The sequence below is a fragment of the Impatiens glandulifera genome, chromosome 9, assembly GCF_907164915.1.
Source record: "Impatiens glandulifera chromosome 9, dImpGla2.1, whole genome shotgun sequence".
Lineage (NCBI taxonomy): Eukaryota > Viridiplantae > Streptophyta > Magnoliopsida > Ericales > Balsaminaceae > Impatiens > Impatiens glandulifera.
Window position 1 is genome coordinate 31,096,079 of NC_061870.1, and position 26,834 is coordinate 31,122,912.

Genomic DNA, 26,834 nt, shown 5'->3' on the forward strand with positions numbered 1-26,834 from the left:
TTGGTCATTAAATAATAACTATAATTTAAAATATTAGATAGAAGTCACTATCATATAGAAAATTAGAAGTATGAAATGCTTATTGTTTATTACTTATACCTTCCTAAATCATCCTAACTCATAACCGTCCATATAGTTATGCTTCTTTACAAATAAATCTATAAACTTAGAAAACTATAAAATATTTCATCCAACTTATAAAATTACCAATATAGATCCTGACCTAACCTCACAAGTAAGACCAATCCGTGGTAAACGAAATGAATTGTCCTATTTTGGACAATTTTTTTCCGTTTTGACCGGGTAGTTGATCGTGGATAAGACGGGGATGATATTTGTGTCTCCCGTCCCGATCTCACCTTGATTATTTCTCGAACCCTATAAACACAATTAAATATATAAAATCACAAATATATTTATTTATTATATTTTAAAAGAGTTTTAAGTTTGTTTTCTTACTATAATATAATTTTTCAAATAATATATTATATTAAAAAATCGGTTTATAAAATATTCATATATAATATATTTTTTTTTAGAGAATATAATATAAACGATTTTTTGCGGGAATTTTTCGAAATCGAACGGAACAAGGATGGTAAATGCATCTCCAGCACCGACTCGCATCTTTGTCATCCTGTCAAGGACCCTCGTTCCTCGTTTTGCAAGGATAAGTCAAAATTAGGTCTAAAATAATCTTATTAAAATATTAAAAGTAGCAATATAGTGTATTGTAAGAGTTCGAGTGCTACTTTAAAATTGGACAATATCTAATATTAAATCACTATCAAGATAAGGATTAATGGCGTGGGCTTATCTCCATAATGAAAGAAGCTTTCAAATAATTATTTCCATCGATGATCGATCGATCGCGTATAAGCAACAATGCTTGGCGGAGGCCACAAGACAAACTTTCCTGGGACCTCCACATAATTCAATCGTTGTATATATATCTGATTATAGATCACACTTCTTAGTAATCCGCCGTCTTGCCGCCGCTTTTTACTCCGACTGAAGTTAATGCTAAGCCACGGTCAGTCTATTTCACTTTCCTTATTTCACTCAGTCACTCACTCGCACACAAGCACAACAATCGCACCTACACCCACATGCAATAAGCACTTCCTCTAATCTGGGTAAAAACTAGAATATGAAAGGGTGTTCCTTTAATTAAATTTGCTCTGTTGAACTGATTGCTCTGTTAAATTTGCTCTTATTGAAACACGAAATTGTCTTGGAACATGGAAGGCTGTGACTTTTTATTGTCTTTTCTCCCCTTTTTGTTGATTTTGGTAATTTTGGTGATGACAGTGTTCTAACTGAACTGGGTTTTCTGTTTTTTCTTCAATAGACAACAGGGGATGTTATTGAATGGTGTAAAGGAAGCCATGAGTGTTTATATCGTTTTCTTCTTTGTGGCTTTGTATTGCTTTCATGGATGTTGCTCTGCATATGAGGTTCAAGCTAACCAGACATCAAGATTATTTGTGAATGCTTCAAAAGCATCTTCAAGAACAATACCCGACACATTGTTTGGCTTATTCTTTGAGGTCAGTTTCTTTCTTGCAATATGGATATGGTGTTTCTTATTCTTATTCTTATTGCAATTATAATTCAATTTTGTTGTTTAATGCCACAACTTGGTAATTCTAGCCATGTTTAATTGTTATATTCCGTTGTGATGTCTTTGACTTTGATTGATGTGAGATTACTGTTGAGAATTTGTTTGAATATCATTTGGCAGGAAATCAATCATGCTGGAGCAGGTGGATTATGGGCTGAACTAGTTAACAACAGAGGTCTGTTTACATGTAGTTCCATTTATCCAAAACACAAATTGTTATCTTATTATGCTTCGTGGAGTTCTGTGCTTTCTTAGTTGGATATACACTCTTTCTTTGATTAGTGCGTTGTCTTTCGATTCTCATCAGATTTGATTCTCAGGTTTTGAGGCTGGGGGTCAGAACATTCCTTCCAACATTGATCCTTGGTCCACCATTGGAAATCAATCATCTATTATCGTGTCAACAGATCGCTCATCATGCTTTGAGAAAAACAAAATTGCACTTCGGATGGATGTGCATTGTGGCGGTGGAGGCTTGAATAATTGTCCGGCTGGAGGAGTTGGCATCTACAATCCTGGTTTTTGGGGCATGGTAAAATTCGGGCATAAACTATAATTCAGTTTTAAGACTTGGCTTATATAGAGAATCATTGCCTTAACTAGGATTTTTTTTATGAAGGTAAAAATATTATTTGCAAATGAAAATGACTTGGGTTTTTGTTTATTTGAAACAATCTCATATTATCGCTTCTTGTGTAAAATGTTATAATTACATAAGGCTTTGGCATGTATCAGGGAACTGCAAACCTATATTGCTTCTCGGATTCTGTACTCTTCCATTTTATCTAGCTTTTATTTATATTCTCATTGTCATTTTGATTCATCCACTCATTTTTTTGAAGAACATTGAACAAGGGAAGAGTTACAAAGTGGTTCTCTATATAAGGTCACTCCAATCTGTTAACTTGTTGGTATCGCTGACCGACTCTAGTGGATTGAAGACTCTGGCTGCTGCTAACATCCTGTAAGTTAAACATCTTTTACTCACATTATAAGTAACTGTTTTGTTCCTGGCTTAGCTTTTCTAAGGTATTAATTCTCTTGGCAGAGCTGATGATGTTTCGAAGTGGACGAGAAAGGAGGTTACATTAGTAGCAACAGAAGGAAACTACAATTCAAGACTGCAGTTGACAACAACCAAGCAAGGAATCATCTGGATTGACCAAGTTTCAGCAATCCCCTTGGATACATACAAGGTTTGTTTTCTCGCTCCTTGCTTTATTCTGAATGATGAAGATTTAAAAAAAAAAAGCATCACTATGTGGGGGAGATCAAGGAATATTTAAAAGTATTTCTAGGTAAAGCAGTGGTTTATCTTGATGGCAGAATTTCTAGGTTCCAGTTATGGATTTTGATACATTCTTCATAGGAAAACCTATATATTCTTTATAACTTTTCAACAATCTTTAATTTCCTTGTCTAAATCAGGTATGAACTTCTTCTTGAATTAATTATATTCATATCCTACTACAGGGACAAGGCTTCCGTAGTGAGCTTATCAAAATGCTTATAGATTTGAAGCCAGCGTTCCTCAGATTTCCAGGTAATCCTATTTTTAGGTGAAACCTGCTAATTAGTTCCAGATTTTAGGGACATCCTAAAATTGATGAGGAACTCAACAAATCACATATCAAGATGGTTATCATTAACTTGTTTGCAGAAACTAATAGCAAAGTTATCACGGGCTTTTTGATCTGGAGCAAATCAATCCTTAAACTTGAAAGCTCAAATGGATTAGCTTAAATACTATTACATTTATGATACAACAATAGCAGTTATTAAAAATTATTTAGTTTTATCTCTAATATATTTCTTCAATTTGCATAACTTATTTTTTGTTCTTATGGTGTACATAGGTGGATGTTTTGTTGAAGGTGAATGGTTACGAAATGCCTTTCGCTGGAAAGAAACTGTTGGACCCTGGGAAGAGCGGCCTGGACACTTTGGCGATGTCTGGGGCTACTGGACTGATGATGGAATGGGCCATTTTGAGTTTCTTCAGGTAACTCAAAACTTATTTCTTATTAAAGAATATAATCTTATCCCATTATTTATTGTCTGTTTTGCTTCTTTGCAGCTAGCAGAAAGCATAGGTGCATCGCCAATTTGGGTTTTCAATAATGGTAATAAAAAACAAATGCTTTAATCATCTTTTCTTTTTATATCTTAACTTTGTTATTTGAAGATATAATAGACTTGGTGATTTGTTTGATTGATTTCATTAATTCTGTTTCCTGTAGGAATCAGCCACAATGATGAAGTGGCTACTCCTAACATCTACCCCTTTATACAGGTATATTTTGCTGAACTTGAACAGTCCAATTTTCATACATTTTGTGAGCTAAATAACAAAATCGTATGAACCAATGCAATAAGAGTATGTGAATTAAACATGTTACCCTATAACAACATAGATGAGTGCATACCCGAGGAAAAATCAAATTCATAGAATCCAAAGCTAGTGAGAACTTCCAAAGGAACCACCAAAAGAAGACTCAATAATCTGAAATCATTGAAAATTTATCAATTAACTCTCATTTCTTCCATTTATAGTTATTACGTATAATATGGTAGGATCGTAACCATACCCATTTCTAGCTGCTACAAAAATATTATAACATAAGAAAAATTATTGTCCAATGAAAATCAGAAGAGTTTAAGCAATCAAAACAGATCCCTAAAAGTCATTATCTTCTCAAACTTCTATGAAAATAGGTTTAATCAAGTGAATTTTATATAGAATCAGTGTTAATTTCATATCAATCTGCCAAGACAATGCCAATTAACTAAAAAAATATATATCAACTAAAAAAGTCCGACCTGCCGGATTCGAACCAGCGACCTAAGGATACCAGCATTCAACTACAGTCCTCCGCTCTACCAACTGAGCTAAGGTCGGTTTTGAACATTTATGACATGCTATTAATATTGTTTGTATTATTAGAAGTGACATTCACAATTAATTTATTACTTCAATCTTTAGTATTTTAAAATATATATATCAGTCTCATTACACCAGTATTAGTGTTTGTTCTATGTAATATATGATAGATGCAACCATAAGGTTTAAAAAGTACTTCTCATAAACATGAACTGTTATGATTGCAGATTCACACCATTTTATGTTGATACAAGTAGAGGAAGTTTGATTTGTGATGCTGTTTAACAAACAAAATTGATTTTCTGAAATGGTTTAAATTGTATCACAACAAACCCTTGATTAAGCTCATCATACCCTTCAAGTTAACTTAGACCATAAAGGCATACATGATACATAGACCATAGTTCATTGCTTTGTCTTCATAAATAGACATATATCTTCTTAAAAAGGCTATTTGAATTTGTGATGCATGATCAAATGATTCAAATCATCTTTATTTAATTTTTCTATGATATCAAGTTTCATTAGCTTTAAGATTTAACTAGCTAAATTAGGATAGAGTATAATTTGATTTTTGGGTATTCTATCTATGAAAATCTTTTAGCTTTTCATATTGTTCTTTGGTTTAAACAATTATAGCAGTCTGTTTAAGAAATTGTGTTTTTCCTTCCCATATTGGTCATATATGTATTTTTCTCTATTGGTAGGAAATAGTACTATTTTGTTTTTTACTCAATGATTTTATTTCTGGAGTCACCTAAAACTATTGCATCACTATTCATCTTTTGAAATAAAAATAAATAAAAAAATCCGACCTGCCGGATTCGAACCAGCGACCTAAGGATACCAGCTTTCAACTACAGTCCTCCGCTCTACCAACTGAGCTAAGGTCGGTTTTGTTCATGTTTGACTTGATATAAATCATGTTGTTTGTGCTATTAAAAATGGTCAAATTTACTAATACAGTCTTTACTAGATGCAACCAGAAGGTTGAAAAAACACTTTTCATAAACAGGAGCTATTGTGATTGCCGATTCACACACTTTTTTATGTTTATAAAAGTAAAGGAAGTTGGATTTGTATTGCTATTTAAAGAACCAGAGGTTTATGAGTGCAAAACAAAATTCATTTTCTGAATTGGCTTCAATTGTATTACAGACCCTTGATTAAGGCATACTTAATTCATTGCTTTGTCTTCATAAATAGACAGATATCTGCTTAAAAAGGCTATTTGAATTTGTGATGCATGATCAAATCATGTTTATCAAGATTTCATTAGCTCTATGATTTAATTGGTGTTCTTGTCTGTCATCTTCCACTGACAAAGAACCTATTCCTATTTTGATCTTCTAGAAGTTGCAACTGTATATTTTCTGCCAAATTTTCCTTTTGCTGCAATGAAGTAAATAGCCTAACACATGGATTAATTACTATGGTACACCCATTTCTTGGATTTTTTTAAATAAACATAATTTTCAGTTTGTTTTGGACATTATTCTTCATTATTGCAGGAGATTCTTGATGGAATTGAGTTTGCCAGGGGTGACTCAAAATCAACCTGGGGTTCCGTCCGTGCAGCAATGGGGCACCCGGAACCTTTTGACTTGAAATATGTTGCTATTGGGAATGAAGACTGTTGGAAGAAGTATTACCGTGGTAAGGCTTTTGTTACTATTCAATGATCTTTTTTTTTTTATTGAAAAAGATCCATATTTTATGAATAGTAATAAAATATGTTACTATTCAATGATCTTCGAATGTGAAACCATCAAATGGAAAAATTCTGAAATGAAATGCAAAATCTATTTTAAATTGCGAAAACCTATGCTGTTTCAGGGAATTACCTCCAGTTCTATTCTGCCATAAAACGTGCCTATCCAGACATCCAGATAATAACAAACTGTGATGGTTCTTCTCAACCATTGGATCATCCAGCTGATTTTTATGATTTCCATGTGAGATAAGTTATCTTGTATAGATCAGAATTTGTACTGAATATTCTTACAATCTCCATTCCTGTTAGTTATTAGATTTTTTTTGTTGTTAATAGATTGATTTTCTCACCAGATTTATAGCAATGCAAATGATGTCTTCTCTAAGACCCATAAGTTTGATCAAACATCACGAAATGGCCCAAAGGTACACGCTAAATCTTGTCTTATATTTACTTAATTCCATAAATATATATTAACAAAAAGATAACTGTTGCAAGAAACAATTAGATGGTTCTGAGGCCAGCTCTATTATTTCAGGCTTTTGTTAGTGAATATGCTGTGACAGGAGAAGATGCTGGTCAAGGAAGCCTTCTAGCAGCATTAGCTGAAGCTGGATTCCTCATTGGCGTAGAAAAGAACAGGTTTTTTCATATGATTTTGAAACAAGATCCTTAAAAGCTTGCCTATAGATGATAATGCTTGGTTATAGTTTTTTTCCACTAATATGCAAAAAATGAACAAGGAGGCAATTATATATCTTATTTGCTTTTCCGGATTTTTAACCTTTCTTTGCTCGCCTTTGATACTTGAATGCAGTGATGTTGTGTCAATGGCCAGTTATGCACCTCTGTTTGTTAACTCCAATGATAAAAGGTGCATATGTTTTATTTGACTCATGTCTACCATAATACTATTGCACTAATGATGGTTTTTATATCAAATCAATGAATGTTGTTACCCTCTTTGTACCTCAATTTGAATTTGCACTTTATCATGTAATCATTATTAAACTATATCTGGTTTTGAAGATGGAACCCAGATGCAATTGTTTTTAACTCCTACCAACAATATGGAACCCCAAGCTACTGGATGCAGCATTTCTTCAGAGAGTCAAGTGGTGCAACACTCCTAAATTCTACATTACAAACTAATTTAACGTCAATAGTCGCTTCATCCATTGTTTGGAAAAACACGGAAGATGGCAGCAGTTTCTTAAGAATAAAGGTAATGGGTTTGATATATAACTTAGAGATGCATAGTTGTCAAACAGTGATGAACTCGTGATAATTTCCAGGTGGTTAACTTTGGGGGAGATCCTGTAAATTTAAAAATCTCGATTGAAGGACTGGATTCAAACTCATTGAGTTCAACCGGGTCAACAAGGACTGATCTAACATCTGGTGGTCTAATGGATGAGAATTCATTCAGCATGCCGAAAAAGGTCTAATAAATAAATTTGTATTGTTTTCACCCATATATATGCTCAAATACGATGCAATGTGCAGGTGGCTCCAATCCAGAGTGTATTTGATAACATAGACACAAAAATGGATGTCACAATCTCCCCGCATTCGATTACATGTTTAGACTTGGCAATTGATCAGCTTAACTATTTGCATACAACACCAGAGAACGCCACTGCACTCAATGCTTCAACATAAGGGCGACTCAACTATCTAATTTGAGATATAATAATAAAATGGGGAAAAATGTAGTACTGTGATCACTACAAAGTAATTAATTAATTAATTATATATATGTTTGACTTCTTTGTTATTGATTGTGCCTCTTGGGCACAGCACAGATGCATGTTTATTTTATTGTATGGTTGCCGTCTATGTTTGAATTTGAGAAAAATATCTCATACAAATTTAAGGGTCAAAATGAATCTTTGGTAAACAAGAAAATAGCATGAAGCCACAAGTTTAAAAAGAAAAGATATAACTTTCATAGTAACATTCTTAACCAAAGACCACAAATCAGATGACCATTATCTCACATTATGATTGTCTAATGTAACATTTTTAAAAATGTTATTATTGCAAATATCATATGACAGAAATTATTTGGTCGGTAGGTCGGTGTCTTATGAGTTCACACAGCTAAAAAGTAACTTCATAAAGTCTTAGCCTGGTGGCCAGTTCATTTGACGTCCCCCAAGGAGATGGACATGAAGATGGTATACAGATTGACCTGCGAGAAACAACAGTCGAACATTAGTTCAAGGAAACATCTGAAGTCTGAACCAGTCTCTCTACTTGATTCATATTAGATGGAAAAGCTGCAAAGAGAGGTTAATTTACATCCTGCTGGTCCATCGTTAATCACAACTCTGAAGCCATCTTCAAGGCCTTCTTGCTTGGCAACAATTTTGGCAGTGTACATTAGTCGGCCAAGTATCTCACAGTGCCTCTCCTCAGCCTGACAATAATATTAAGCAGCTATCTATTAGTTTTTCGTAGACTTCTGTTATTATGCAGCTTTCCATCTAGAAGGGTTAAGGGTTCAAACAAATTTTTTAACTTGTTTTCAGCACAAAGTTTATAGATTGTCTGCATTTTAAACAGTAATTTATTTTTTTTCTGGAAATCAATGATGACCAGTTATGCAATAAACTTGACAAGAGCTAGCTCCAATTTATACCAAACAACCAAAATCTCTAGAGGAAAAACAATGTATTAGGATTTAAAGATAGTAGTAGTTTGAAACAATATCCCCTATTTTGTACATTTTGTACAGAAAATGGAGGATTTCTCCTCTACCATAGTCCAAGTTATATGCCCATTTATTCTTTGGGAGTGAATGAAGCAACTTGGTTCAAAAGAAAATATAGTCAACCAAACCAATCCAATCCCTGGATTTGCACTGAAAAATGAGAATTCCCCATCAAATAATTGGTTTAGTTATGTTGTCTTAGGAGAAAGTAGAGCATTAGAAGATCCCAATACTTGAATTTCCATAAACTCCTTGGATACTAGAGTGATTAAATACAAATGCATGCATTGACAGAGGAGAGGAGAACACGTAAGGGAAATCAGAACTTCCATATATAGATTACCTTTGAGAGTCCTGTTAATCCATCCCTAACTTTGGGAATAATCAGAATGTGTGTAGGAGCTTGGGGAGATACATCTCTGAAGGCCAGAACCTGAAGAGAAACAAAATAAGATTAGAAAGCCATATTCATGTTTTGGTTAATGCTGTACTATTCAAGTCAATTATGTTTTGGATAATCCCTAAAATAATCTGAAATTTTTATGCACTTGACATTCATATCTTCGGGAACATGAGAATGAGATTACTCTTTCAAAACCTACATAAATCATATCTTCACAAACCACACTGTAAGCTTCAACCATAATAAGTAGGAATGAATACCTTATCATCCTCATAAACCACAGTAGATGGTATTTCCTTGTTAATGATTTTGTCAAATCTGTAGAGAAAATTACAAAGTGAAAAGATTTAAATAACCAGGGAAATCCCAGTATTGGATTACACAGATCTTTAGATGGGTTTTACGGATCGGGCAGCCTAACCAGATCAGATAGAAAAAAAAAAGCGAAATTACAAACAGAAAAAGAGATGGATTTAGATGAGGTTTACTACATGGTGGGGGAATCCGATGGTACGGCGGCAAGCGCAGCCTCCTTTTCGGAAGACGACATTGAGCGGAGAGGAGGAGACAAGTGAGAAATCAATGCGCCAAGTCGGCTACTGCTTCGTAAATGATCACTCTTGTTCACCATATACCTTCGACAACATGAATGTAATATGCCGGCAATCATTTTTTATTTTAATTTTTTTCAAGCTAGGGTTGGTGTTTTCTTTCCTTTCATTTTCAAACCAATTTTTTATTATGTGTTTTGTGTGCTTGTTGCCAACATTATTAGCCATTTTCAACTCTCTTAACTAACATTACCATTATTTATTAATTAATAAATCATCATTTTCTCAAACAAAACAAACAATTTTAAATAACCTGATTGTATCTCAACATATATGCCTGGAGTAATATCCAAAAATTAACAATGCATATTGATGTGGATTAACTTAACGAAAAATTAACGAAAGTAAGTCCAGGTATCCGACGTGGCCTGTCATGTTGTCCCCACGTTCTGAAAGCGCTCATTTCGGGTCCCAAAATGCTCATTTCGGGTCTTGAAAACGGCTATTTCGGGACAAAAAAAATTTAATGGCCGTTTCGGGACCCGTAAAGGCCGTTCCGTTTTGGGACCCAAAATGACCGTTTCAGAATTCGAAATGGACGTTTCGGGACATTTTAAAGCAGTTTCGGGATATTTTAAAAATTTTCTCTCTCATACCAAATGTCATGCCACGTTGATTCATAGACTTACTTTTGTTGTTTTTTCGTTGAGTTTATCATTTTTCTATCGATCGATGTACCAATATAAACACCCATATTTATTTTCAACACTTTAATCAAATTCATAACTAAATATTGTATTATTTCATTAATTAATTTAAAAGTGGTATATTGTTTTGAGATAAATAACCATCTCAATACATGAGTTTCAAATTGTGTAATAAATTTTAAACTGATTCGTTGAGAGATAGATATCTTGTTGACAAATAATATACTATAATACTGTCACATTTTATTTTACTTATTTTGTCCCTAAATTAAATGAGTAATCATTTTTAGTTTTTGTTGGTTATTTAGAACTTAATAATATCTCCAACTTTTCATTATTTTTCTTTGTAAATGTATTTTATATTAAAACCCAAATAAATAGATTAACTAAATAAAAGAGAAACAAACATAGAGAGAGATCTTCTTCTATTTATAAAAAATAAAATAAGTAGACAACCTTTATACCAACAAACTTTTACAAGCTATATATTGAATTTTTGTAAGCAAGTATCTTATATCAAATTTGTAACTTAAAAAGTAAAACAGTACTTCAATCCTAACCTAAAATGCACATAATTTTTAACATTAAAAAAAGTATTATATAAAAAATAAATTATTAAATTCAACTTTGTCTAAATTATTTTAAGAGGAGTGATATTGAGAGAGAATTTAGGAGAAGGAAGAAAAGAGAAAAAGAGAAAAAGAGAAAAATTGTTATTTTTTCAGAAATCATATTGCGCCACCACGTCATTCACTCTCAAATTTCTTCTCCCAAATTTTCGATTAATTCGATGCTACCAATACAAGTATCTCACTCATTGAGTGACACCTATACATAAAAGTGAAGCATCACTTCCCTCATTTGTTGATTTTTTTCTTTGTATGTTGTTTTCTTAACAGATATCTGCACTACATGTACCGGTAGAATCGAACTAACCCAAATTTCCTTTTCCAATCCTTTCTCTCATTTTAATTTAGAAAACTATCGCACAATTATTACATGAATCTCTCAAACACTTATTCTTATCATTTGAACTTTTGTAAATAATAAGTAAAACATAATTAATAAAGTTACAATATATCAAAATGATAATTAAAGGTATAGTTAACTTGAAGTAATAATTGAAATATATATCAGATATTAAGTAGGAAATTTCATGCATGATGCATGCACGCCATTACCAATTAGGAGCAGTACTAGGATTGCCCTGATCCCCAAGATGATCATGTCCCAAACCAAACGGGTCGTTGACATCTTCATGAAACCCATTAGTGTTGAATGTTTCATAATTAATTATAGTACCAGTTGAATAACTGTTTAATTCCTCTATGATCAGATCATCATCATGACCTTGGCGCGTGGTTTTTTCATGACAATGATGATGATGATTGTCTAAATACTTGTTCAGATAAATCTTCAAAGGATCGACGTAATTCTCGAATCCAAGTGTCGTCATGGCCCACAACAGATCGTCGGCGTTGATAGTCTTTCGTTTCTCTCTTCGACACTTGTCGGAAGCTTCTCCGGTGATGAAGCTTATAAATTCCGACACACATTCTTTGACGGTTTCCTTTGCCTCTTTCGATATCTTTCCGTTTGAAGGAATTGACTTCTTCATGATCCTTCCCACGTTAGCTATGGGCAAGAAACCACCATCATGTTCATCCGATCCTTCGAGACTCGTTTGGATTCTCTTTGCCATCTTAATTAATTAATTAATTATACTATGTTATGTCTATGAGAAAAACTAGGGTTTTTATAGTTGAATGAATCATTGAGTTGTGAATTAATTAATTAATAATTTAAAGAACTCTTATGGCCGGAGAACAGCAACTAACGGCAATAAAAAACAATGCAAAGACGGTAATTAAGATGTTGACAGGTTTTCAAGTTTATTTGTAATTAATTAATATCATTTACGGACTTCAAATAATATATATATAACTAGATGAGTTGACAATTCAAACTTTAATTTTTAAATAAAATAAAATTGATTTAATTCATAGTCTAGTATCATATGATCAAGTGATACCTGAATTAATCAATAATTAATTAAGACGTCATCATGATCATCATGATGTTGGAATATTTTAATGAAAAGAAACTAGATCTTATTTAAAAGAAATAACTTTCATTATATCTCTATACCTTTAAAATAAAATCTTGTTTTAATTTCAATTATCACTAAAAACCGTGTAATTGATCGTATTAGATATCAGAAAAATAAATAAAATAAGTTAATCTTAGAGTAACTTAGACTTAACAATCTTATTATATAAATGTTTATAATTGATTAGGATGGAATTCCTTTAAGTAGTTAGGTCCATTATTTTGTAAATGGAAATGCATGAAGAATATTCGTTTGTTCCTTGTCTACCCAAGTACGGATATATTAGCTCATCACTATATATATATATATAGTCACATTCATTAATGAACATATTGAAACATCTAGAATCAAATAAATGTTAAATATGATATTTTAGAAAAGCAATATTCTAAAGCTCCCACATATTGATTAATCTATCATGAGTTAATTAAGTGTTTAAATAATTGGTGATTAAATTTTTTTTAATGAGCTTACAACTCATGAAGATAAATTAGGGTTAATTAAGCAAGAAATAACCAAATCTACCATTAATTAGATTCTGTGCCAAATCTGCTTATATAACCTAGCTACCTATAATTTACAATAACTTTTTTCAAATATTGTCTTCTTTTCAAATTATTCCATTGGCTCAACTTGTTATTTAAGACTTAATTTGTGATATTTTCACAAAATGAGACTCAAACTTTAAATTGTGTCATAATTAACTCAAATTATTAAATTGGTATCATTTAAGACTTTTTCCAAATTGACATATTATATTAACATATTATTTTCCTTTTCCTAATTAGTTTGTCACATTTTAAAATTAAATTATATTTAGAGACATTTTAGACGTACATATTCATTTTAAAATTAAGTATTTTTTCAAAATTTATAAATTATAATTTATCGAAGTTGGTTTGAGTGACTAAAAAATGTGTAATCTAATAAAAATAATTGAATAGATAGATTTTGTATTTATTTTTAAAAAAAATAGTAATAAGATAATTTTGTGTAAGATCATATAATTTTATTGTATTTATTTTTTAAATTGAACATTTTTTTAGATATACGTGTTTAAGATTGTCAAATATGATTGATGTACTATAATAATTAAAAATTTTGAAAAAAAAAAAAAATATTTTTTTGTTTTTACCATTGTAATAAATTAATTATAAAAAAAACAAAGTTAATATTGTTGGAGCTCGTATGCTTAAAGTTCGACCCATTTGGGCCTTTTATTTTTTATTTTATTTTTACCGTAGGCGGTGATATATGCATGTAATGCTTTAACTGTAGTTAAAAAAAGGAAGTAAAATGTTGGTAAAAAGGTAAATTATGACAGCAGTAAGGCTAGTATTCTTACAGGGGTCGAAGCGTGGGGCGTGGGATTGGAACTCGTGATTATTATTTTTTTTTAATTTTTTTTTTTTATAGAAAAGAAAGTACACTCACTTCCTCATTCAATCTCTCTCTCTTTCTTTCTCTTTCGTCTTTCTTTCTTTCTCTCTCTCTCTTCGGAAGTCGGAACTGTGACCCACTAAACTCAATTGTTCAAAAAATATGAAATTTTTTTATGATTCAGATCGGATCCTGCGGCAACCCAAGTAAAGTTCCATTTCTGTCTAAACTTTTTTAGTTGCTTTTCTTTTACTAATATATATATTTCCTCCAAAAACCCAGATTTTCCCACCGTAGTATTCTTTCTTTTTACTTCTCAGGGGACGGACGGACGGACTCCTCTTTTTCATTCTTCTTCTTCTTTACATAATAATAGATTGTCTGTACTCGAATTGGTTTCAGGTAGATACAATTGAGCCGAGGTTTTCGCTGTTTGGTTTCTGGGTTTCTGTTCTTTGTCGAGGAAAGGAAAGGAAGATACGGGGTCATTTTCCATTGCATGCAAGCCGCCTGTGTTCTGGTGAGTATCAATGTATGTGGGTTCCCTTCTGATTCTCTAATTGGATTCATCGCCGGCTGTTTAGTACTATATCTCAACAATCTCTTGAGTTGTGTTTTCTGATTTCTCTGTCTGTCTTTATTGGAATTAATGCATGGCTCTTGATTGATTCCTACTTTGCCGATTCTCTTTGATTGAAGATTATAATTTCTAAATCCCTTTTCTTTCAATACAAACGCCGGGTAGATAATAAATATTTTTGATCGATTAGTATTGCATGGGAACCAAGAGAATGGGATCTCAAGGTGACAGTGGTAGTAGAGCCGTTAATAATACGATACAAGACCCGAGATCACAAGCCCTAACTCGACAAGGCTCATCCTTGTATAACCTCACTCTCGATGAGGTTCAGAATCAGTTGGGTGATTTGGGAAAACCATTTAGCAGCATGAATCTTGATGAGCTCCTTAAGACTGTATGGAATGCTGAAGCCAATCAAGCTGCTAATATCGGAGCAATGGATTACGCAGCTGCTTCCGCTGCTTCTGGATCGTTAACACCCTCTTTGACACGGGACCTGAGTAAGAAAACTGTGGATGAGGTGTGGCAGGAAATACAACAAGAACAGAGGAATACTGTCAGTCTCGACCGGTTAAATGAAAGGCAACTCACTCTTGGCGAGATTACATTGGAAGATTTCTTGGTTAAGGCAGGGGCTGTTGCAGAAGCTTGTTTGGGGAAAGGAAATGCACTTCTTCCTATTGGGATTAATGAGACAATACAAAATATTCAACACCAACAACAACAATGGATGAGTTACCAAGTTCCTCCAATTCATCAACAACAGCAGCAGCAGCAGAGTATGATTGCGGTTTATATGCCTGGGCAGCCATCGCAACAAACAGCTGCAAATCCAATGATGGATGCTTCTTACCCTGAAAGTCTAATGGGAACATTGTCGGATACTCAGACGCCAGGAAGAAAAAGAGGTGCCTCGGGTGATGTAGTTGTGGAGAGGACAGTTGAAAGGAGGCAGAAGAGGATGATCAAGAATCGAGAATCTGCAGCTCGTTCAAGAGCTAGGAAACAGGTTATTAGATCTTGGCTGAGTAAGTAATTGGTTGCTCGTTGTTTTAAACTTCACTTTATATGACTGCTGCAGGCTTACACTCATGAACTGGAGAACAAGGTATCAAGACTTGAGGAGGAAAATGAAAAGCTCAAAAAGCTGAAGGTTTGCCCCCTTTCTTTTTTTCCCCAACAGTTATTCCTTTTGTGATTTAACATGCAATCATCAGTTCTCTATTAGACTCTGAGTATAGAAAACTGTGTTACAGCTTGGCATTGAAAACTGACAATAGAAACACTTGCTCTTGTTCATGTTATCTTTTGGTATGATGAAATGGTTTCCATGTATTTTACAAAGTGGTACTGGTGTAAAACTGATATGTGAAAACTGATTTAACAACAAGCTATAACTCGATATAGAAGATTTGGTTTACAGAGTTGAATCTGGAGATAATAAATAAGCTAAGAATCATACTAAATTGTTCCAAATGTTGTATGGATACTGAGTACAAACTCAAGACTCATTGCCCCTGTTGAAAAATTATGACAGAATTACTCAGTGCTGCCTTTCTTATCATTTTTGCTTTCCTCGACTTATTTGGTTTCGATAATAAAGTAAGAATGTTGTTCTATATGATAATAGACATTCTAATTTGTATGATATATTATTTTAAGATGTAATCTTTATTTGGAGTAAAACTTATATGATGTTCTAGGACTGTCTTTGTTTTGGAAGCCTGAGTAGAATAGTCATTATAAGCCAAAGTTGAAGCAGTGGGCATTACTTACCATACTGTACCAATTGGCATGCTTATCCTTCGTATAGATTTAGAGTGTTTTTGTTTCATGTAATGAAATTAGATGGATCGGAATCTTATTTCTTTAATAATTTTCTACAGAAGTTGGAGAATGTATTGGCATGTGTGCCGCTTCCAGAGCCCAAGTACCAGCTTCGCAGGACAAGCTCAGCCTGTTTCTGATGCTACTCTTTATCATAATGTGGATTGATGTTTTTTTTTTTCTTCCCCTGGAATTAGTTTTTTTTTTTTTATGTTTGTTTAACTTTAATAAAAACAGCAAAAGAAAAAGGGAACATATGATGGTTGTTGTGCAATGAATGACCCATTCTGGGGCCTGGAGACTCAATCTGCTTAATGTAATGTTTAATGAATGCACTACCGTTGTTGTTATTTGGTATAGCTGCTAACACCATCTTGAGCTTCAATTTCTGGAAAATAGTTTGTCAATTTTTACATAGAATGGTACAGATTACCAATTTGAAGAAAATGATGATGATTTGTTGTCTTCAATTCATTTTCAGCCACTGTTCATATTAACTTGGCTTATAAGGACATCATAAGAAACTTGTACGCTTAAATTGCTAAAGTGAGAAGTTAATCCATGATCCATCCATATATAATGAATCAACCAATTACACAATACTGACCAGATACATATACATTGCTGTTTTTCTTTATTCGAATCTGCAGAGATCACTGATCAATATATAATAGTATTGATGATGGCCGCTCATCCTGAGGAGAGCTGTGGGAAGAGAATGGCAGTGGTGGTCGGATGCAACTATCCTAAAACCCAGTTTCAGCTTCATGGCTGCATTAACGACGCGCTCTCCATGGCAGATTTGCTGGTCAAGCGAATGGGATTCGACCCACTAAACATCGAGCTGCTCATAGACGATCACGGCCATGATCATGCATTAATGGGGATGCCCACTGGAGAAAACGTGAAAAAGGCGCTGGGTCGGATGATTGATTGCGCTCAGTCTGGGGATGTTCTCTTCTTCCACTTCAGTGGCCATGGCACACGCACAAAGTCTCACCATTTCAGGGAAGGAGAGGCAATTGTACCTTGCAGGTTTAATATTAGTTTAGAAATCATACGATAAAACTAATCTAATTTGTGGGTTTTTGTTTGTTAGATGTGGATTTCAAGCTACTTGTGAATCGACTACCAAAGGGTGCAACGTTCACAATCTTGTCAGATTCATGCCATAGTGGGGGTCTCATTGATCAGGAGAAAGAACAAATCGGCCCTTCTTCTTCTTCTTCTTGCTTAACCCAAAATAAGCCCAAGTTTATCCCATATGAAGCCATCGTTCAACACCTCTCTGGGTTCGGAGACAAAGATGGCGCTGAGTTCAATTTCAAATCGGCGGTGGCGGTGGGAACTAATTGGAACGGGGATGGAGGGATTTTACTTAGTGGTTGTGAGGCGAAGGAAAGCTCAATGGACATTCCGGGTAACGGTGCTAATGGGTCGAGGCCACATGGTGCCTTCACCGACGCGGTGGTGCGGGAATTGTCGGCGGCGGGTGTGCCGATCATGATCAGCAACAGGGAGCTTGTGATGAGGGTCAGGGACCTTTTGAAGAAAGAGAAAATTATTCAGCAGCATCCTTGTCTTTATTCAACTGATCAAAATGCTCGATCCATATTTCTTGGCCTACCTACTTAACAATATTTCAATGTGTGATATTTTTTACTATTTAAAATACATATATTATATTATTTCAAACATAATAAAAATGATCTTATCTAATAATTTAACTTTAGTTACAGGAGTGATTTATTAAATTTTTGGTTTGATTTTCATTTTGGTTTGATTTTCATTTAAAACGTTTAAAGTTTGAGTAAACGAAAGGTATATGAGGTGCAAGCGAATCTATGTTATAGTTCGGACGAATTTAAACTATGCTTACAAATATAACCTTAATTTTTTTAATATAATTACCTATTTAATTTAATAATTCTCAAATAAAAACCAATACGAATCTACTAATTTGATTCCTAAATTTCTCAAAAGATTTCAAACCCATCCCATTTTAATTTTTTTTTAATCACACTAGCTTGAAATATTTAATCATGTCCCGGTACGTGGGGTTATTCTAATATAACTAAGTTACAAACAAATAAAATAATATGGGTTTACTAAATTAGAATCTGGTCTATGTGCAATTATATATCTTATTTAATTTAATTTAATGAGAAATTCATATAATAGATATTTTCAATCAAGTGTATGCCGTCCTTATCATTATTATATTGAAGCCATAATGACAATAACACATAATTGTTTGTGTGGGTGAAAATGTCAAACTGGTTGAAAAGTCTTTCTTTTTTATTTTTTAATCAAATAATTTATCGTTTATTTTTAAGTAATAAAAAGATTAATATTAATAAAAAGAAAAAGAGAAAATTTATTTATTTAATTTAAGAATGTGGAAATGGAAGAAATAGGAAACGATCGACGGTTTAATCTAAGTAGACTTGCGTTCTCTCTCTTCATTTGATCCAATCTCTCTCTCTCTCTCTGTGAATTCATCAAGAAAATGGCGGATCAGCTCACCGATGATCAGATCTCTGAGTTCAAGGAGGCGTTCAGTCTCTTCGATAAGGATGGAGATGGTTTGATTCATTTTCTTCCTTTTATTCTCTTTTCAAACGTATATTTCCAACACGAATCCTTCAATATGCACATCTATTACGTAACCGAATCAATGCTGTCGCAATCATTCAGATCTGATTGTTGTTTCCATCTGTGTCTCATCAATTGATTCATATGATATGATATGATAGGATAGAATCGAACGATTAGGCATCTATCTATTGAGAGATTTTCTTAGTTTTTGATGATGATGATGATGATGAAATATGAGATCTGTAAGTTGTATTTGTTTATGGTATATGTTATCAGGTTGCATCACAACGAAGGAACTTGGAACTGTGATGAGATCACTTGGACAGAATCCAACTGAGGCAGAACTTCAAGACATGATAAACGAAGTTGATGCAGATGGTAATGGAACAATAGATTTTCCTGAGTTTCTAAACCTGATGGCAAGAAAGATGAAGGATACAGATTCAGAGGAGGAACTGAAAGAGGCGTTCAGAGTGTTTGACAAGGATCAGAATGGATTCATTTCTGCTGCTGAATTGCGTCATGTTATGACAAATCTTGGGGAGAAGCTAACTGATGAAGAAGTTGATGAAATGGTTAGAGAAGCTGATGTTGATGGTGATGGCCAGATCAACTATGAAGAATTTGTCAAGGTGATGATGGCCAAGTAAAATCTATATTATATTTTCTCTACTACTTACTAATAACAAAAAAGATCTCTTCTTTATATTACAGAAGATAACCCTTTTTTTTTCAATCATCTTCTTCCCCCCTTATAAACATAAATCATCATGAAGATGGGTGCAAAATCTATTTTCTTCTTTATTTCTGTTCTTTGTGATTTGTAAACATCTTTCTTCCCTTTGAGGTTGAATCTATTGATTAATCCTTTCTTATAAGTATTTATTTTGCATGAATTTGAATAAAAGGTATCGAAATTCAAAATAAACTTAGTTCAAATAAAACTCTTAGTTCACTTCCAAATCCAGCTAATTGAAGAAACAATTTGTGACCCAAAACCAAGCAATAAAGGTGTGTTGTGTTTTTCTTTACCCACTTCTTTCACATTCATATGTATTATAACAAGATAAGTCAAGTCAAGCCAAGTTATAATCTCTTCAAACTCTTCTTTCTTGCATCTATTTTCTTCTTGTCAATCTGAGTTCTTCCAAAACCGTTGTTGTTGTTGTTGTTGTCCTTCTTCTGTGTCATTGAGCCGCTGACTCCTGTCTCAATATTTGAGAGCTGCCCGTTCACTCCCTTGGAGGCGGATTCTCTCAATGGCATAGTTGATTCTGGCAGATTCTGATCAATGTTGAGAGTCGAGGAGCCTTTCAATTGATCAACATTCAGTGCAGTGGTCGACTCTGATATCGCTCCTGATTTTACCTTAGGCTTTGGCTTCACTGCATGAATCCCAGTATAGATCCTGCAAAATAACAATCTCAAACTAAAATTCATCTGCCAAAATTCCAGTTTTTTTTACACAAAATGACTGTCAATGCTCTAACCTTGCATGTCTGGAATATTCATCGTAATTTTCAAGCAACAATTTGCCAGCTTGTTCATTCAAAGCCGATTCTGGAAATGGTTCTATCAACAGACACCTCACTACCTGTTCACGATTACAATCACAAGCAGCTGACTCAACATTATCTCAATCAAAAGATCTTACATATTGTTATGAATCCTTTCTTGTTTTGTGAAATTAAAGAAAACAGCTTCTGTCATTACAGAAGATAGTTTATACCAGGTTTTGAGCACAATAGAACTTACAATGAGCACATGCCGTAAGTCAAGACTAGGTTTCCAATCCTTCTTCAAAGTGTTCACACAAATCGCTCCATTTGTTGCGATATTTGGATGGAAAATCTTAGTTAAAAAGAAACCTGGATCCAGATAAAGAACATTAGTCAACTTTTTTGTTCCAATCGAACCAGATAAATCCATCTCACAAAGATAAATCAGGTCAGAAAAGATGCAGATACCTTTGGGAGGAGTATCTGGGTAGTCATGATTCAATACCAGCTTCATTCGGAATACACCATTCTCATATGGAGTTCCAGCTGCAACAAAAAACAAAGGGAATTTTCATTAATGATTTGGATGTAAGAAAGAACCATGATAGATCTAATAGAACAAACAAAAAGATAACATGCCTGGCCCTTCAATGTCTGCATATATAATCGAAAAGTCATCATCGTTAACATTCACTCTAATCCCCTCCGGAGGAGATTCAGTAAGACTCTTCAATTCTTTGGCTAGTTTCTTAATCACATTTGGAGGAAGGTTTTCATTTGTAGCCTGCAAAAACAAAACTCAAACTAGTTATCAACCATAATAATCATACTCAGGAAAACATCTTACTCAGTTTCCATCCAAAATCCTGCAAAATTTTCAAATACATATCCTCTAGAAACTCGAAAAATTACCATTTCCTCAACCAGAATGATCAGTGCTTCCAAATGATCAACAAAGACCAGAAATTAAGGAGCTCTGCACATAACAAATTAAGCAAGATGAGAAATAAATAACAATGTTCAATTAAATGACCTATCTTGACCTAATAAATCAACATCCAGTCTGTTCATGAACAAGTCGTCAAAAGTATTGTTCTTCTAAACTGATACTGAAACTGAAGTCAAATTTCGTCCAATGGATAATCTTAGCGGGGAAAATCAGTAAGTTTTGAATATACAGAGAGACCAAATACCGATGAATCACAACAGATCAAAACAAATCCAAGAATTACGTATCCCGATCTGAAGAATTGCTCAAGAAAATCAAAGAAGAAGATGTTTAACTTCAAGTTCTGAAGAACATAGATATATACATAAAGATTAGGATTTTGTTGAAGTAAACCAGAAATTGAAACTAAAATGAAGGTAGGGAAGGTAGGGCATCTCACCTTTGACGGACAAGGATTTAGACAGCGATTTGCAAACAGCGCGATTTGGGAAAGCGATTTGTGCTCTTCAAATGTTTGATTGCCACCAATATCAAAATCCACCCTAATATATATATTAATAAATAAGTATTTATTTTTTTAATTTAAATTTCAAATTTTCAATCTTAACAACAAATATATTCAAAATTAGAATTTGGAAAACTATTCATTGAAATTTTATGTTTCTAAAATAAGCATTTCTAATTGACCAACTTGAGCGCATTTTAGTAAAATTATTACCCGCCATACTTAAAACACTTCACGAGTAGAAATAACACCGTTGAGAGTTATTTTTTCAAAATTTCAAAAGACCGTTCCTCAATATTGTTACTTATAAAAGTTAAATTAATCACACCCTAAACAAAAAAATAATAATAATAAATTATAAATAATAACTTAATCTCAAGATTATATAAAATAATTTAATTAACTTGTATAAAAAAAATATATTTTTTTTATTAAGAATGATTTTAAATTAAAATGAGGTGATAAAAAATAGTCTAATTTAAAAATATATATATATTGATAAATTAATGATTTGTGTTTAATTTGATTAAGGTCACACTCATCCATATATAATCAAATAATTGAGAAACATATAGAAAATTAATAATAATTGAGAAATAAATAATATGTTTTTTATTATATGGTAGAGGTTCATTGAAGAGTTGAATAATGCAGCTCATCTTACCCCACATATGAGAGACTAGTAGGGTTGTTTGCTTGAGTTATTTCAATTTCACTGCATAATTTTATTTCATGTAACAACTAAACCATAATATTATATATATTTCAACTTTTAAAATAAAATAAAATTTACTTAAATAATTTAAAAATAAACAATCAAGTTTTTTTTTTATTTGGTAAACACTTTTTCTAGATCATGATAATAGATTTTAGTTTTGTTTACTATCATTTGATTTAAATATTATTTTTATAGTTCATGATGCATATCAATGATGTCATGGTATGACCTTTTACTTAATTTGATATAATTATTTTTTAAACTAATTTATTTATTTTTTTCTTTTTATGAGTTAGAACTTTTTTAATATCATTATTTTTTAACAAATTTAATATATATAATATACAGTTTGATTTTTCGAAACAAATTACACGTTATTAACTTATTATAATATAAAACAATTTGCATTTTTGTCGTTATATATATATATAGTTTGATTATTGGACAACGAATTATATGTTATTATGATATAAAATAATTTGCATTCTTATTAATATTTATCTTCTCAAAAGCTATTACTTAATTATGATTTGTTATGCACAATATAACTATAACTTATAAATTCTTTTTTTTTTTCTAAGTTTACCAAATACAATATTAATATTATAATCGTATATTAAGTGTGAATGAGAAACAACATTGACAAATTGACATTTCCATAGTGTCAAATGTGAATATGAGTTCGGATTAATATTCTTTGTTATATTATATTGATTTGAAATCATTCTCGAGATTTTAATATGAGTTTAGATAAATCGTTGATAATTATTTTGTATTTTTAACAATATCAACTTTTGGACTAGAATCAATTTACCACAACATTTTTATCGATTTTGCTTTAAGAACTTTATCCAACTAAAAGTATTATATAAAACACATCCCACAAAGGAATTTCTTATTCATATTATTAATATAACACAAAATGTTTACTCTTCCAAATGATGCCTCACCCTCACCTTAAATGGAAGACCATTCTTCATTCTAAGTGTCATAGACAAAAGCATCTCGGGACACGTGTTCTTATCCTGAACGTCCACGTGGAACCTTTCCAACACCGCAGCAGCAATCGACTTCATTTGAATATACGCCATTTCCCTCCCCAAGCACATTCTCGGACCGGCATGAAAAACCGGGAACTTAAAAGGATTCTCCGGTTTATACGAACCGTTAATTTCATCAATCCATCTCTCCGGTTTATAATCACAGCAATCTTCTCCCCATATCTCTCTCATCCTTCCCATCGCAAACGCATGATAAGTCGCAAACCAACCTTTTCCGACGAACGTTCCGTCCGGCATGACGTCATCTTCCAGGCACTCTTTCGTGTCGATCGGAACTGGTGGGTATAGCCTCATTGCCTCTGAAATTGAAGCATGAAGGTAATTCATCTCTCTTAACTCATCAAGATCCAAACTTTCACCCACATTTTTCCCATGTCGAAACCTTATCGTTTTGATCTCTTTCAGTATTTTATCCTCGGCTGTTTGGTTTGAAGCTATCAGCCAAAAGAACCAACTTAAAGCAGACGATGTCGTATCCCTTCCTGCCAATATGAAGTTGATTATGATATCCCGGAGATACTCAGGGGATTCTTGAATCACCATAAAACGTGACAATAGATCGTGACGTTCTTCATCTTTGTTATCGAGATTCTCCATTCTTGATTTGATTATCTTATCAGCAAATTCATGAACAATGGCGACGGATTCTTTCAGTCTACGTTCTGTACCAACATTTAAAACTTTCTTAAGCTTGATTAAAGATTCTGAAACAGAGAGGAATCTCCCGGCGCTTAAAGTTCCGGCGTCTTCGAAGGCTTCCATGAACTTATTATTGATTGTGCCGTCGCCGGAGAGACAACCGGGATCAACATTGAAAGCCACCGTACAGATATTATCAAAAGCGAATCTCTCCAAGATGTTCTGTAAATCCAAAGATCGATTCTTTTCCGTTGCCTCTTCCAGGAGAGGAATCAATCGAGTTCTTATCTCTCCCATGACTGTTTCCATAACAAAGTGTCGAAGTGACCTGAATTAAACATGGAAAGATTAACAACATTATAAACATTATCGAACAAATTAAGGTACATGTGTACTACGTGCCTGGTGTTGAATTCATAGCTGGCCGTTTTTCTCTGGGTTCTCCAATGGTCGCCGTCGGAGTTGAAAATTCCGTGGCCAAGGAGATCTTGGAGAAAGGTAATGAATTGGGTACCTTTAGGAAAGTTGTCGAATTTGGTTTTGAGCATGTACTCAACGTTAAGAGGATTGGCTGTGATGACACCATGGATGTTTATAGGACGGTGCATAACGGCTGTATGGGTTGGGCTGCGAAGAAGAACTTCGGTGGACCAATCGAGAAAACGATGTCGGTTAATGAGGAATTCGGGCAAGGTTCCTATGATTGGGTAGGAACTGAAACCTGGGTTTTGATTTGCTTGTTTTCTTTTCCTTTGGAAGAAAGTTGAGAGTATGTAAACAGACAACAAGGCAAGAACGAAAAGGTAATAAGCTTTGATTTCCATGGTGTGTGGTGAGAGAGAGTGTGATGATTGAAAGGAAATGGGTGAGGATGCAAAACGTTAAATCGCAATAATATAGTGAAATCTTGTGGAACTGAACACTCGGTGGATTGATGACAATATATGTAAGATTTTTTGATTTTTTTATTATGTATTTGTATCTGAATTAATATGACAAAAAAAACATATTAAATTACCTAAATTATTATAGTCACAGAAATGTAGGATGGATAGTAGCATTTTGAGGTAAAGGTCCGACATTAATTTGGAACGGGATATAAATGAATATAGCTCAAAAGCAAATTAGAGTTTGTTGGTTAGTATATTCTTTTAGAAGAAGTTCATTAATAAGTTTTCAAATATGTTTTTTAAAAGGCTTGTAAAAATGCTTTTATTTTATGTGGACCCACAATATTTTTTATTTATTTAAAAACTCGTTTAATATTTAATAACTCAAATGAAACTCTTCATTTGAAATAATTTTTTTTTTTTAAATAGTAAACAAGTTATAAACGAGTTCTTAATGAAACTCTTTAAACGATCTCAAACCGCTTTTGAATCAAACTAAATATATACTAGTCAAACTGGAACTTTAATAGAAATTATTTGACTTAACTTGTTTTACAACTGGATATTAATTAATCTTCATGAATTTAGATTGAAAGGAAAATAATATGAAAATAAAAATTTAACGTTATTATTTCTGCACAAACAATTATTAATAAAGTAGTTATTTATTTAAAAAGAAAAGTGAAACCTTTTGGCCTCGTTTGATGTATGGGTTATTTGGATAAATTCTGGGTTTTTTCCAAATAACCCTTGTGTGATGAAAAGGATAAAAAACCAGTTTTTTTTTAATTTTATTCCTATTATACCCCTCTCTCCCTCTCTCCCTCTCTCCCTCTCTCTCTCTCTCTTCCTCTCTCTTCCTCTCTCTTCCTCTCCCTATATATATATATATATATATATATATATATAATAAAATAATATTATATTAAATAAAATTTTAAATATAATAAAATAAATATTAAAAAACTATATATATATATTAATATTAACTTTTATTAATATATAAATAATTTTTTTATAAATACTTATAAATAACTACTATTATAATTCAAATATTTCATAAAATAATAATAGATTATAATTTTATTTATATTGTATATTTATTTTTATTTAATATAATTAATATAATTTTTTACATAAAATTAATGTTATAAATATTTTTATTTAAATATATGTCACTTTATTTTCTAACATAATTATTTATTTACACTATTTAAAATTTAAATGGTATATTAGATAATATAAAATGTTATAATTTTATTTATATTTTAAATTTATTTATATTTAATATAATTTTTTAAAATAAATGAATTTATTAATTTAATTTATATGAAAATAAATTTTATAATGTAATAAAATAATATATATATATATATATATATTTATAAATATAAAATAAAATATTTAAGTAAGGGTAATATAGGTATTTTAATTAATAAAAGTGTTGATTTGATGGATGATGGGATTGTTGGGTTTTGGGAT

At 32.5% G+C, this 26,834-nt stretch overlaps 8 protein-coding genes and 2 non-coding genes across 14 annotated transcripts; 4 read left to right on the forward strand and 6 right to left on the reverse strand.

The window, feature by feature from the left end:
- The first annotated feature begins 830 nt into the window (after positions 1-830).
- LOC124913934 (alpha-L-arabinofuranosidase 1-like) lies at positions 831-8,066 on the forward strand. 2 transcript variants are annotated; one of them, XM_047454376.1, is made up of 18 exons: positions 831-1,033; positions 1,352-1,550; positions 1,745-1,799; positions 1,945-2,156; positions 2,467-2,588; positions 2,673-2,820; positions 3,098-3,167; positions 3,481-3,626; positions 3,702-3,747; positions 3,865-3,917; positions 6,017-6,161; positions 6,342-6,460; positions 6,573-6,644; positions 6,758-6,861; positions 7,037-7,093; positions 7,249-7,444; positions 7,515-7,661; positions 7,726-8,066. In XM_047454376.1, exons 2-18 carry the CDS (start codon positions 1,362-1,364, stop codon positions 7,879-7,881), a joined length of 2,037 nt encoding a protein of 678 aa, XP_047310332.1. In that variant the 5' UTR covers positions 831-1,033; positions 1,352-1,361; the 3' UTR covers positions 7,882-8,066. The 2 variants fall into 2 exon arrangements, with proteins under 2 accessions (XP_047310332.1, XP_047310333.1); XM_047454377.1 differs by lacking the exon at positions 831-1,033 and adding an exon at positions 1,119-1,136.
- On the reverse strand, positions 4,439-4,523 carry TRNAY-GUA. The gene is given in 2 exon segments: positions 4,439-4,474; positions 4,487-4,523. It is a non-coding gene; the product is annotated as a tRNA-Tyr (tRNA).
- On the reverse strand, positions 5,315-5,399 carry TRNAY-GUA. Its single transcript is given in 2 exon segments — positions 5,315-5,350; positions 5,363-5,399. It is a non-coding gene; the product is annotated as a tRNA-Tyr (tRNA).
- Positions 8,067-8,144: 78 nt separating the features above from the next.
- LOC124913935 (14 kDa zinc-binding protein-like) lies at positions 8,145-10,028 on the reverse strand. Its single transcript, XM_047454378.1, has 5 exons — positions 9,830-10,028; positions 9,599-9,656; positions 9,279-9,368; positions 8,524-8,641; positions 8,145-8,413 (listed from the first exon to the last, which is right to left on the reverse strand). Exons 1-5 carry the CDS (start codon positions 10,006-10,008, stop codon positions 8,346-8,348), a joined length of 513 nt encoding a protein of 170 aa, XP_047310334.1. The 5' UTR covers positions 10,009-10,028; the 3' UTR covers positions 8,145-8,345.
- Positions 10,029-11,773: 1,745 nt separating this feature from the next.
- On the reverse strand, positions 11,774-12,298 carry LOC124916230 (nuclear transcription factor Y subunit B-3-like). The gene has a single exon (XM_047456960.1). It carries the CDS (start codon positions 12,296-12,298, stop codon positions 11,774-11,776), a length of 525 nt encoding a protein of 174 aa, XP_047312916.1.
- A 1,859-nt stretch (positions 12,299-14,157) lies between these two features.
- On the forward strand, positions 14,158-16,850 carry LOC124915028 (ABSCISIC ACID-INSENSITIVE 5-like protein 2). 3 transcript variants are annotated; one of them, XM_047455672.1, is made up of 5 exons: positions 14,158-14,292; positions 14,489-14,618; positions 14,857-15,675; positions 15,748-15,819; positions 16,553-16,850. In XM_047455672.1, exons 2-5 carry the CDS (start codon positions 14,586-14,588, stop codon positions 16,631-16,633), a joined length of 1,005 nt encoding a protein of 334 aa, XP_047311628.1. In that variant the 5' UTR covers positions 14,158-14,292; positions 14,489-14,585; the 3' UTR covers positions 16,634-16,850. The 3 variants fall into 3 exon arrangements, with proteins under 3 accessions (XP_047311628.1, XP_047311629.1, XP_047311630.1); XM_047455673.1 differs by having other exon boundaries at positions 16,556-16,850; XM_047455674.1 differs by having other exon boundaries at positions 14,489-14,606.
- A 247-nt stretch (positions 16,851-17,097) lies between these two features.
- Positions 17,098-18,207, forward strand: LOC124915578 (metacaspase-9-like). The gene is made up of 2 exons (XM_047456328.1): positions 17,098-17,539; positions 17,593-18,207. Exons 1-2 carry the CDS (start codon positions 17,173-17,175, stop codon positions 18,126-18,128), a joined length of 903 nt encoding a protein of 300 aa, XP_047312284.1. The 5' UTR covers positions 17,098-17,172; the 3' UTR covers positions 18,129-18,207.
- Positions 18,208-18,912: 705 nt separating this feature from the next.
- Positions 18,913-19,960, forward strand: LOC124914353 (calmodulin-7-like). The gene is made up of 2 exons (XM_047454881.1): positions 18,913-19,078; positions 19,368-19,960. The coding sequence occupies exons 1-2, from the start codon at positions 19,003-19,005 to the stop codon at positions 19,739-19,741; spliced, it is 450 nt and encodes a 149-aa protein (XP_047310837.1). The 5' UTR covers positions 18,913-19,002; the 3' UTR covers positions 19,742-19,960.
- A 45-nt stretch (positions 19,961-20,005) lies between these two features.
- On the reverse strand, positions 20,006-22,041 carry LOC124914352 (ubiquitin-conjugating enzyme E2 22-like). Of its 2 annotated transcripts, none has more exons than XM_047454880.1 (7): positions 21,979-22,041; positions 21,503-21,566; positions 21,230-21,374; positions 21,059-21,136; positions 20,847-20,959; positions 20,582-20,685; positions 20,006-20,499 (listed from the first exon to the last, which is right to left on the reverse strand). In XM_047454880.1, the coding sequence occupies exons 2-7, from the start codon at positions 21,503-21,505 to the stop codon at positions 20,178-20,180; spliced, it is 765 nt and encodes a 254-aa protein (XP_047310836.1). In that variant the 5' UTR covers positions 21,506-21,566; positions 21,979-22,041; the 3' UTR covers positions 20,006-20,177. The 2 variants fall into 2 exon arrangements, with proteins under 2 accessions (XP_047310836.1, XP_047310835.1); XM_047454879.1 differs by lacking the exon at positions 21,979-22,041 and adding an exon at positions 21,784-21,875.
- Positions 22,042-23,659: 1,618 nt separating this feature from the next.
- Positions 23,660-25,328, reverse strand: LOC124914107 (cytochrome P450 94B3-like). Its single transcript, XM_047454587.1, has 2 exons — positions 24,865-25,328; positions 23,660-24,790 (listed from the first exon to the last, which is right to left on the reverse strand). The coding sequence occupies exons 1-2, from the start codon at positions 25,284-25,286 to the stop codon at positions 23,689-23,691; spliced, it is 1,524 nt and encodes a 507-aa protein (XP_047310543.1). The 5' UTR covers positions 25,287-25,328; the 3' UTR covers positions 23,660-23,688.
- Positions 25,329-26,834: the final 1,506 nt, after the last annotated feature.

What these genes read in the sequence shown, in the direction of transcription:
- LOC124916230 (XM_047456960.1), bottom strand. Translation starts at nt 12,298, where the DNA reads ATGGCAAAGAGAATCCAAACGAGTCTCGAAGGATCGGATGAACATGAT.
- LOC124914107 (XM_047454587.1), bottom strand. Translation starts at nt 25,286, where the DNA reads ATGGAAATCAAAGCTTATTACCTTTTCGTTCTTGCCTTGTTGTCTGTT. An exon ending in AGCTATGAATTCAACACCAG is followed by an intron (nt 24,791 to 24,864) that starts GCACGTAGTACA and finishes TGTTTAATTCAG; the next exon opens with GTCACTTCGACACTTTGTTA.
- LOC124913934 (XM_047454376.1), top strand. Translation starts at nt 1,362, where the DNA reads ATGTTATTGAATGGTGTAAAGGAAGCCATGAGTGTTTATATCGTTTTC. An exon ending in TGAACTAGTTAACAACAGAG is followed by an intron (nt 1,800 to 1,944) that starts GTCTGTTTACAT and finishes TTTGATTCTCAG; the next exon opens with GTTTTGAGGCTGGGGGTCAG. An exon ending in TTGGAAGAAGTATTACCGTG is followed by an intron (nt 6,162 to 6,341) that starts GTAAGGCTTTTG and finishes ATGCTGTTTCAG; the next exon opens with GGAATTACCTCCAGTTCTAT.
- LOC124914353 (XM_047454881.1), top strand. Translation starts at nt 19,003, where the DNA reads ATGGCGGATCAGCTCACCGATGATCAGATCTCTGAGTTCAAGGAGGCG. An exon ending in CTTCGATAAGGATGGAGATG is followed by an intron (nt 19,079 to 19,367) that starts GTTTGATTCATT and finishes ATATGTTATCAG; the next exon opens with GTTGCATCACAACGAAGGAA.
- LOC124915578 (XM_047456328.1), top strand. Translation starts at nt 17,173, where the DNA reads ATGATGGCCGCTCATCCTGAGGAGAGCTGTGGGAAGAGAATGGCAGTG. An exon ending in ACCTTGCAGGTTTAATATTA is followed by an intron (nt 17,540 to 17,592) that starts GTTTAGAAATCA and finishes TTTGTTTGTTAG; the next exon opens with ATGTGGATTTCAAGCTACTT.
- LOC124913935 (XM_047454378.1), bottom strand. Translation starts at nt 10,008, where the DNA reads ATGATTGCCGGCATATTACATTCATGTTGTCGAAGGTATATGGTGAAC. An exon ending in CCATCGGATTCCCCCACCAT is followed by an intron (nt 9,657 to 9,829) that starts GTAGTAAACCTC and finishes TTTTCTCTACAG; the next exon opens with ATTTGACAAAATCATTAACA. An exon ending in TAACGATGGACCAGCAGGAT is followed by an intron (nt 8,414 to 8,523) that starts GTAAATTAACCT and finishes TGTTTCTCGCAG; the next exon opens with GTCAATCTGTATACCATCTT.
- LOC124915028 (XM_047455672.1), top strand. Translation starts at nt 14,586, where the DNA reads ATGCAAGCCGCCTGTGTTCTGGTGAGTATCAAT. An exon ending in GTTCAAGAGCTAGGAAACAG is followed by an intron (nt 15,676 to 15,747) that starts GTTATTAGATCT and finishes TGACTGCTGCAG; the next exon opens with GCTTACACTCATGAACTGGA. An exon ending in AAAAGCTCAAAAAGCTGAAG is followed by an intron (nt 15,820 to 16,552) that starts GTTTGCCCCCTT and finishes AATTTTCTACAG; the next exon opens with AAGTTGGAGAATGTATTGGC.
- LOC124914352 (XM_047454880.1), bottom strand. An exon ending in ACTTACGGCATGTGCTCATT is followed by an intron (nt 20,686 to 20,846) that starts GTAAGTTCTATT and finishes AATCGTGAACAG; the next exon opens with GTAGTGAGGTGTCTGTTGAT. An exon ending in GAATATTCCAGACATGCAAG is followed by an intron (nt 20,500 to 20,581) that starts GTTAGAGCATTG and finishes GTTATTTTGCAG; the next exon opens with GATCTATACTGGGATTCATG.